The 10,138-nt window shown below is 36.4% G+C and overlaps 3 protein-coding genes across 4 annotated transcripts; 2 read left to right on the top strand and 1 right to left on the bottom strand.

Moving 5' to 3' along the window:
• Positions 2,392-6,124, top strand: LOC18590574 (probable serine/threonine-protein kinase At5g41260). The gene is made up of 10 exons (XM_018127215.1): positions 2,392-2,780; positions 2,906-3,114; positions 3,221-3,356; positions 3,559-3,692; positions 3,798-3,903; positions 4,091-4,176; positions 4,347-4,535; positions 4,919-5,083; positions 5,426-5,539; positions 5,674-6,124. Exons 1-10 carry the CDS (start codon positions 2,699-2,701, stop codon positions 5,914-5,916), a joined length of 1,464 nt encoding a protein of 487 aa, XP_017982704.1. The 5' UTR covers positions 2,392-2,698; the 3' UTR covers positions 5,917-6,124.
• LOC18590573 (mitochondrial import inner membrane translocase subunit TIM10) lies at positions 6,503-8,261 on the bottom strand. Of its 2 annotated transcripts, none has more exons than XM_007016182.2 (6): positions 8,138-8,261; positions 7,996-8,041; positions 7,633-7,685; positions 7,297-7,335; positions 7,102-7,171; positions 6,503-6,739 (listed from the first exon to the last, which is right to left on the bottom strand). In XM_007016182.2, the coding sequence occupies exons 2-6, from the start codon at positions 8,032-8,034 to the stop codon at positions 6,686-6,688; spliced, it is 255 nt and encodes an 84-aa protein (XP_007016244.1). In that variant the 5' UTR covers positions 8,035-8,041; positions 8,138-8,261; the 3' UTR covers positions 6,503-6,685. The 2 variants fall into 2 exon arrangements, with proteins under 2 accessions (XP_007016244.1, XP_007016246.1); XM_007016184.2 differs by having other exon boundaries at positions 8,144-8,259.
• On the top strand, positions 8,365-9,902 carry LOC18590572 (DNA-directed RNA polymerases I and III subunit RPAC2). The gene is made up of 4 exons (XM_007016180.2): positions 8,365-8,474; positions 8,577-8,736; positions 8,862-8,938; positions 9,394-9,902. The coding sequence occupies exons 2-4, from the start codon at positions 8,636-8,638 to the stop codon at positions 9,558-9,560; spliced, it is 345 nt and encodes a 114-aa protein (XP_007016242.1). The 5' UTR covers positions 8,365-8,474; positions 8,577-8,635; the 3' UTR covers positions 9,561-9,902.

Below are 10,138 nucleotides of genomic sequence, written 5' to 3'. Positions count from 1 at the left end.
TTGCCACCACCTTTTACCTTGCACTGCTTTTTTTTTTTTTTAACATTCTTTTTCTCTTAGTATATGAAATTGGAGACAGCACTTGTTACGTCACATGCCTTTCTTAGTTCCTTTCTCCATCAAGGGTACTGTTTCCCTGCCCCCTTTTTACTCTAATCTTGGATAGTGCCAGGACTTCTCCTTTGCTGCTTGCTCTGCCATTTTCAAAAGTATTTTCGAAAAGCAGAGATTATTGCAGCTGCATGCACTTTTCTTTCTCAACTGCTTAGTGCAAGTGCAACGTAAAAAGCCTGTGCTAATCTGTTCGCAGCAGCTTCAGAACATTTTGCTGTTGCTTTAGCCAGTAGCTAACAGGCAGCAGAGATTGGCCTAAAAGTCCAACCCCAAAAATAAAAAGAGTGGAAAACTAGAAACCACCAAACCACAAACAAATTTTGCTGTGAGTTTATAATTTCCCTTGCAATTTAAATTATTTCAGTGGAAATATGGATTTCAATTTGACACTAAATGAATTTTTAAACCAGAAGACAAAAATTCCAGATTCAAGCTTTGAAAGGTAAAAAATGGAGACTTGGGGTTCTTAGTCTAGGGGATAAGGAACCATGAAAAAGGGTTACCTCTTGTTACATGATCAAGTCAATGAATCAATGGAAATTGCATTTTTATTTTTGGTCTGGTACGTAGCATAATTAAGACCTAAAAACCTTATATTTGCAGGACAAAGTATGCTTTTTTTGTTCCTATCTTTTCTCCATTTCCAATTTGGATCTTAGGGGCTTCTGTTCATTACTGATGTTTGAACCTACCTCGTAAATAATGAATGAGAAAATATCTCCAATTAAAGCACATAAATGGATAGGAGGAGGACATATTTCCTGTTGAACATGTTATAGCATTCATTATATTCCAAAGTGGTCCTTGAACAAACATGGTTTTCTTTCTTAAAAAAAAAAATCAGGTTTTAAGATTTGTCAAGGTTAAAAAGGGACTGATCTCAGCTCTCATGCTTCCCTTCCCAACTCCAAGAGCCTCCCTGTTAAGTACTGTTGGCAAGTTGCCAAGCAGATCCTGGAGAGGATCTTCTGTGTCAGTGCTGAAATTTTAGCAGAAAAACCAATATAAAAAATATGGGCTGTACCCACTGCTAAGCCACACTTGCTTTCCCATGTGGGCTTTTTTCCTTCCCTATAAATTTTCTTCTTCTTTGGGGTAGGAGACCACAGTGTTTTTTTGGGTTTTTCTCTGTCAAATTAGGCTGGAAAAAGTTGGTCAAGATTCAAGAACAACAAGCTGACTACTTTAAGGTTGAATTGTTTTAAATTTTCCTCATCATTTCAAGCATGTCATGCTACCTAGAGTAGAGACCTCCATGATTCTTCTTTACCTCAATTTCATATCACCCCCTTTATTTTATATCAATCAGAACTTTCTTCTGTTGGAATCTTTCGTGCCAGGATTGACATGGCAAAAGACTTATGATTAATCAATGCTATATAGTAGTACTATTTGTTATAAAAAAAAAAGGGTTGTATTGTTTGCTTATTAAAAGACATTACTGCTGCAGAATTTAGGCAAAGCTGGATGGGAGGTTCCTTCACCTCATTTCACTCCACCCTTGTTGGGTGCAATTTGATGTTTAATTGTATCTTAATATCATAACCAAGAAAGGGAAAAAGCACCCAAATTTCAGACCCCTTTTTATTGGGAAGGAGTCAAAGAGATGTACTCATCTAATTGGCCCCAACCATGGCCAAAAACTCATTTCACTCTTGCTGCAAATCAAAGGCCCAATTTTGCACAAGGAAATTCATAAATTAAATATTAGAAAATTAAAATCCAAAAAACACCCATCAATGATGAGGGGACCAAGAAACCATATCCCATGTTTAACATCAACATCATAGAAAAGGCCAAGGAATTTCCAGCTTTTAATCCAAACAATTATTCACGCCAATTGTGACCCTAAGGTCATACCACCTTCTTCTCCCCTCCAGCCCCGCTTTTCAAAATTATTTAATTTTTTTCGAAAGTTAAAAATTATTTTGATTAATAGTACCTATAATTATCAAATCCCATGACTTATCAAAGGTCTTTCATTTTCCCCATTTCCCAATTCTAGGTTGGATTTTATGACAAAGACATCACTTTCTTAAACACTAATCTCATCCCATTATTACAAAACCTCATCCTAATACATATAGATGTTTTTCCTCTTTGACTTTGACTCGCCCCTTACTACTCTAATTCTCCCTGTTGTCCAATTTCATTGGATCGTGAGTCCACGTGATGAAGTGAAGAGTGGGTTTAGTTTAAGCGGAAAAATTTTGACTTTGAAAAGAACAAGGAAAATATAAAAATATAAACAGAAAAATGAAAAAAAAAAAACGGAAACGAGAGAATGATGAGGTGGTGAAAAGAAAATGTGAGAGAGAAGGAGGAGAAGGAGAAGGAGAAGGAGAAATCTTGGATCCAAAAAGTTAAAAGCTTTTTTTTTTTGTTTTAAAGTTTTCTCTTACTTTCTCGCTTCCCAAACACTCCACCCTCCTCTTTTTAGTACCAGTGGTAGCATTTTTTCTCTTGCTCTCTTTCACTCCTCAAATTCCGTCTCCAACAAAGCTCAAGGCAAAAGAAAAGTAAAAAAAGGAAACTTTTTTCTTTTTTTTTGGGTGAGTTAAGTTGAAATTCGAGGTTTAAGCCAATGGGAGCTCGTTGCTCCAAACTATCACTCTGCTGGTGGCCGTCAAATCTCAAGTCAAACCTCAACGACTCCTCCGATCTCGGTTAGTTAGCCAAAGTTGTTTCCATCACTTTCTCGAGAAAGTCTTATACTCATTTTCTCTCTTTTTTTTTCTTTGTTTAAAAAAAATTTAGAAATCTTAAATCTTTCTTTGGTTTGTTATATCAGAGAATGGGAAGGAAGCGTTACCTGGATTCTGCGAGTACAGCTTGGACCAATTAAAAGCTGCCACGCAGGGATTCTGTACGGATAACATTGTATCGGAGCATGGAGAGAAAGCTCCCAATGTAGTTTACCGAGGGAAGCTCGACGAGGATCGTTGGGTCGCCGTTAAACGCTTCAATAGATCGGCTTGGCCTGATCCTCGACAGTTCCTTGTATATATATTTATTTTTCCAATTTACTGCAATTTATTTTCATGTTTTTCTTTTGGTTGATTTGTAATTATTGACTTTTTTTTTCCTTGTTGGTTGGTTGTTCTAGGAGGAAGCAAGAGCCGTTGGACAGTTAAGAAGCGAGCGGCTAGCAAATTTGATTGGTTGTTGCTGTGAAGGGGATGACAGATTGTTAGTTGCTGAGTTTATGCCTAATGAGACTCTATCTAAGCATCTTTTTCACTGTATTTTTCACTCAATCTTTTAAATTTTGTTTTCCGATTTCTTAATGTGACATAGTTTGATTTGTTTACACTCTGGGAAATAAGTAATTAGTTGAAGTAGTTATATAGAATCTTCATTTCTATAGTATATGGTAGAATTAATGTGCTGATAATGGATATCTTAATAATTTTAGTTGTTTGGTATTGTGTTGAAATGGTATAGGGGAGAATCAGCATATGAAGTGGGCAATGAGGCTGAGAGTGGCGCTATATCTAGCTCAAGCGCTTGAATATTGCAGCTGTAGAGGGAGGGCGTTATACCATGATCTTAATGCTTATAGAATCTTGTTTGATCAGGTAATTTAATCCTTTGCACCCTTATTTGAACCTAGTACCTCACTGAAAATGTTCATTTTAAAATTTGTATTTATTTATTTCTTACAGTGGGTTACTCCTTGACAGGATGGTAATCCCAGACTCTCTAGCTTTGGCCTTATGAAGAATAGCAGAGATGGAAAAAGTTATAGTACAAACTTGGCTTTTACCCCTCCAGAGTACCTAAGGACAGGTATCCCATGCTAACAGATAAAGTTTACAGAATTCTTGTACAGAGGCTGTCTGTCTATATTGTTTATGTATGTATATGTATATTCTGGGAAAGGGTATGTGAATTTAGCTTTGGGTATGTTAGGTTCTCATGCAACATGTGTTGCTGTCTCTTTAGCTGAGCTAATTTAGACAACTTAACATGGCAGGAAGGGTTATACCAGAGAGTGTGGTTTACAGTTTTGGCACTCTTTTGCTTGATCTTCTCAGTGGCAAGCATATACCACCAAGCCATGTAAGTTTTCTTTTCTTGCCTTAATCTTCATTAAGGTGGAAGACTTGTCTGGTATCTTTTCTCAGAGCAACTTAAGAAATCATTCAAATTTTGAATATTTAAACTGCATCTTACAATGTTTGTCTGAGATAATATAAATGCTTTAATGTTGGATCGTTATCATCATGCAGGCACTAGACCTAATACGTGGAAAAAACTTTCTGATGCTAATGGACTCATGTCTGGAGGGTCATTTTTCAAACGATGATGGAACTGAACTAGTGCGGTTAGCTTCACGCTGTTTGCAGTATGAACCTCGTGAGAGGCCAAATGTGAAGTCTCTTGTAACTGCGCTTACTCCACTTCAGAAAGAAACTGAGGTATGCTTACATTATTCCCTACTATCTTATCTTCTTTCTTTATCTCCAGTTTTTATTTTAGAAATTCCATGCTTTAATACTAATACCTTCAAATAGAAACCAAGGTTTGCCCTCTAACTGCAAGTGATCTCTATTTGAATTTGCCAACAATAAAGTTGCTGTGGCAGATAAGACCCTCCTTTGTAATTTTGTATGGCATTTACTCGTTACTAGCTGAAGCTTTATGATAGAGATAAAGAAGTGTAACTTCTCTTCAAAGTTCTGAGACATTGAGTGCTGAACTAAGTTTCATTATTCTGTTATTCTTAAGTATATTATTAATTGAATTACATTTTTTCCCTGAGAAAGTCTATATCACCTATTTTACTTGTATTATTTAACAGGTTCCATCACATGTTTTGATGGGCATTCCTCATGGAACTGCATCCTCAAAGCAAGAAATGTTATTAACACCTCTGGGTGAAGCATGCTCACGAATGGATCTTACTGCAATACATGAAATATTGGAGAAGAGTGGATACAAAGATGATGAGGGGATTGCAAATGAGGTCAGCAGTCTAGACCTTTGATGTTGTTTCAAATCTGATTCATAAAGAAAAAAGAATCAAAAGAAGGCTTTAAGTTATGCTCTGTAGTAGAGCAAAAAGTAGCTGATGGCCTTATTGGTGCAATTTCCAAATACTTATGAGTCAAAAAGACATGAACTCCATAAATATTATGTTTCTAATTGACTTTATTGCTTACAGCTTCTTCCTTCAAAACACTAGAAGAAAAGAACTGCTATGATTACTTTCTTAGCATTATCAAAATCATCTGAGCAAACTTTTGACATGAATCCTCTCATAAAATTGCTTCATGCTAAGTGGTGTTGAACTTGTTCTCCCTTGTAGCTTTCTTTCCAAATGTGGACAGATCAGATACAGGAGACTCTGAATTCGAAAAAACGCGGAGATACTGCTTTCCGAGCAAAAGACTTTGGAACAGCTATTGAATGTTACACTCATGTAAGTCTCTTGTATACAATTTGGCAATTTGCAGAACCATTTGATACCCAGCAATCAAAAAACTTGAGTACCTACAGATTAAAGATTTAAACCTTTAATATCTTTAATGGTTTAATATTTTGCCTTGTGTGTAGTTCATTGATGGTGGGACGATGGTTTCACCAACCGTGTTTGCAAGACGCTGCTTGTGCTACTTGATGAATGAGATGGCACAAGAAGCCCTTGGAGATGCTATGCAAGCCCAGGTAGTCTCTCCGGATTGGCCTACTGCATTCTATCTCCAAGCTGCTGCTCTATTTAGCCTTGGGATGGACAATGATGCTCAGGAAACCCTCAAAGACGGTACAAACTTGGAAGCGAAAAAACATAGAAACTGAAAGTGTATAGGTCCTTTTTTTCCTTTCACTTAATTATCCCCTGTATCTTCCTGTCTTATTTCCCTCTTTGGCATTTATGTTTCCTCAGCACCACAGAGTAATTGTAACGATTATATCCTGGTTATGGTGTATGTTTTGTCTTCTCATTCTGGGCACAATATTTTATGATGATAAGAAGAATGAACTTTTCATTTTTGAGTTTGACATCAAGCAGATCTTCCTACTGATTTGATCAGTGATTAGTGCAATTTAATTTAGATTAATTTCATTATTAAGGGAGTTTTTTTATGTTTTATTATCATAGAGCAAAGGTAGTATTATGGATGGTGCTTGGGTTATAACAACTTGCCAATTGAGTGGGTTCATGAAGTTCCCAAGCAGTAGAAAATTTTTCATGGTACGATATAAGTTTAAAAGTTAATTCTAAATGGATAAGGCTTTAATTCTTAATAATTAACCTCAATTAATTTAAAGTTGATGAAAGTAGATTAATTAAGTCTCCTTCCCGATCCTGACCAATGAGGTGCCCTACAAAGCAGTTCATATAGTAAAATTCTATAAGCATTGTGCATAAGTCATATGGAACTTAAGATTTAGAACCAAAATCTTTATTATATTGCAATGAATTAAAAACTGCCCACAGATCCTGTGTCGAAAAAAAATGTAATTTGGAAAGTCATTACAAATATATGTTGTAATACAATCTCCACCTTTCCCCAGACCATGCCTTACATGAAAAACATAACTTAGGATGGAGGATGCTGGTGTTTTACATTGGAGGCCGACCACCAGCACTGAGCATCTGGCCAATCATCCCATTCACCTAGAAAATAAGAAAGGTTGCACTCATAAGAATCAAATCTCAGCCTTCAACTAAGAACGAAGGAATACATCTAAGGAAAAACTCATCAATAGGTATCTGAATCAAGAATAGTTTGATCCAAACAAAAAAGGCTTCATGATAGAGCTTTTTGCAAAGCATATTAGGCCAACAATACAATACAGTATAGAGCTTGTAGCCTTATACAGCGCATCATTCGGAAGGTTAAAGCTTAACACTATCCCTACATACTGTATATAACTTAATTTAAAACCAGAGGAAGCAGTCATATAAAGCTAGTATAAGACATGCTTCCAACTCTAATAAAACACATTTAAAAATATTTTAATTGAGCTTAAGCCTACCTGCCAATACTTTGAAACACAGCGATCAATGCAACTATTTTCACCCATGTTTAGCTCAGACTCCTTGTACCTAAAGCAGAAAGATATTAGCATTGACACCATTTCCTTAGGAATAAAAAAGTAATTATAATAACGTGTGTAAATCTCTTAATAGGTTCATGGTAACCAAAAAGGGGGTGTCAGGACTTCTCATACCTTTTGTCAACACATTTGTTGAAACATGTTTGTGCAAGCCTGGACGAAAACCATAAAAACAAGCTGAATTCAGGAACTTGAGTATTAGCAATATGAACTTACAACAAGTGCAAACTATCAATAATGAAGAACCATGCCGGGCCACATGGGTCCAGTTTCAAATTCTGAACTCTGAAATTTTCAGTTGTCGGCAGATAAATCGAGTATACAGGAAGTTTAAGAGGCCAAACATAATGTAGACGTGTTTCTGATAGCAATCTTTTCAACAAACATTCCTTGTTAACTTATAGATGTATCTACTAAACACATTCATTAAAGTTTGTCAATTTCCCTTACCTGTTAAACAGTTCTACCCTATATTCCATCTCCGTTTCCGCCATGCCAAAGGCCTGCACAGTATTCAAAACATGAACTTCAAATCGCCCGCATTGCAAGAGTTGGGGGGTGGGTGGAAGAAGATAAACAAAATCAAAATCTTTTAACTAAACCCAAAACCCAAATAATCTAAAACCATTTCCAATTAGTTCATAACAAAAACCTGAATCCATAGAGACTAAAAGACTCAAGATTATTTCAACACTACAAACTCAACAACAAAAAAACCGAATTAATCAGCGGCAAAGATCAAGTCTTCTTGAACCCCTGAGAATTAATTGAACCAAAGCAAATGTTCATAAAATAAGAAAAAGAAGAAGAAACCTGCTCTTTGTCTATTCCAGCTGGGGTGTTGGCAGCCATTAGACCCCTGAGAAACAAACAAGATCCATAAAAAAAAAAAACTAATCAGAAATATCACGGGAAAACAGCCAAATCAACATTAGAAGAAAGGGTTTTATAAAACCTTTACTTTACAGTTTTGCTCTGATAGGAGAACAGCTCAGTTCTTGTTAGAGTTTAGGATAAGCAGAAAACAAGGAAATGGAAGAAGAAACTTTGTACTAGGTTCGTTTTATTCGAATTAGGGTTTAAGCGGTAAGTCTACGGTGTAGATATGATGTACGGGAAATAAGTCTTAACAACTCAAGAGTAACACGCCACGTAACACAAAAGTGATCAGCTAGTTTAAGTCCAGGGCTAAATTTGTAATTTGGGAACCGCTTCTTTCCTCGGTTCTGTATCTTCCTTTCAGCGGAAAAACCCTTGTTACGCTGTAGGGTTTTTGCACGCAAAATACTCAGGTAAGCTATATTTTCTGCTTCTCCTTTTTAGCCACGATAATTGGGGTGAAAATTCTTGTAGTTTTATTTGATTTTGTTATTATTTTCCTTCTTCCTTTGCAGCTTTGGATAGATAAAATCAGGGTCATTTAGGGATTTTGAAAAGTGGGTTGAAAGAAAGTATGGAACACGGGTCCTTCACTGATAATAGTGCTGCAACGTTTTCCTTAACGGAAGAGGATCATACTTTAGCTAATGCTGTTAGATTCACTTTGAATCAAGAGTCAGTTCGATCACCTCTGTTTTTTTCTTTTTTTCCCTTGTCAGAATTATCATCGCTTGAGTTTAATGTTGGGTTTTCTTTTCTGAAGGATTTGGGTGATTATAATGTAAATTTTGATTTTGCAGCCCAAGGGTAACATTCTGTGGGTACAGTATTCCTCATCCTTCGAATGCTCGAGTTAATATTAGAGTTCAGACAACTGGTAACTCAATACTAGCTCTCTTTTCATGATTAACTTTTATGGAAGTGCGGGTTTTGGATTCTGGTTTCTTCTTTTGTCATCAAGCAAGTTGTTTTCCCAAGGTTTTTAGTTGAGTTATTTGATTCATTTTGCCTGCCTTATGATTTCTGGATATCAATATATTTATGGAGCCGTACTGTTGGGTTGGGTTCAGTTGGTGGTTCTTTGTAAACATCCAAGTCCTCAGCAGTTAGTTGGCTATCAACCGATTTTTGGAATACTATAATTCATGGACATTGCCTTAAAGCCCCTTCAGAATTTTGGGTTTTCTTTCCTCAATTGACATCTTTCGTACATTGTTCTGTTTCTCTGATGACTGATCTTCCATGTAGTTGTGCATGTATGGAACTCTTCCTTTTGTGTTTTTTTTCTTTTTCCTGTTGTGAAATTTTTGTTTTTCAATGGGAATTTTGCAGGTGATCCGGCCAGAGAGGTATTGAAAGATGCATGTCAGGATCTGATGCTGATGTGCAGGCATGTAAGGAGCGGTTTTGACAAGGCTGTTGAAGATTTTAAGGCAAGCAATGCTGTGAAGGCCATGAAGATTGATTCCCAAGATAGTGATTCAGAAGAGAGCGAATGAAATTAATAGATCTCCATTATTGTCTTTGACATTTCTGTTCAAACTATTATGTGCTTAACATGTCCGCATCTTAATAGGTATTGAAGCTGTCCTTTCATTCTCTTGCTTAAGGATCAACTAGCTCTATCAGATTTGCAAACTAGAGCTGCCTGTCCATGATCAGATGAACTATGCCAATTGTAATAGCAGGTTTTGCCTTTCCAGTCTGTTCATAGGTGGCACTTAGAGCATCTCCCTCTTAATCTAAAACATTCAGGATCATTAAGTGCTTTGTTAGGTGTGACTTTGTGGTTCAGTTAAGTTGCTTCTCAGAGTCTTGGTAATGAAATCAACCTTCCCTTGCCCTTGTAAAGCAAAAGATTGATAAATTGAGCTGTTCATGTAAATTATAGTGAATTAAAACAACATAAAGCCTAAAATTTTCCCGCGTAACATTGTCATAAACCGCTAAGATAAATATGCAGCTCTTACGAGCAGAAGCATCATTCACTGTAATTGCCCAACAATCCCATAGCTCGCATTCCTTATGTACAGATACTTTGAAGTAACAACTAAGCTAAGAGGAATCAAATGGAAAC

Source organism: Theobroma cacao, chromosome 9 (genome assembly GCF_000208745.1).
Source record: "Theobroma cacao cultivar B97-61/B2 chromosome 9, Criollo_cocoa_genome_V2, whole genome shotgun sequence".
NCBI lineage: Eukaryota > Viridiplantae > Streptophyta > Magnoliopsida > Malvales > Malvaceae > Theobroma > Theobroma cacao.
Note: the sequence above shows the minus strand (reverse complement) of the source record. Positions and strands in the feature narration are given on the sequence as shown.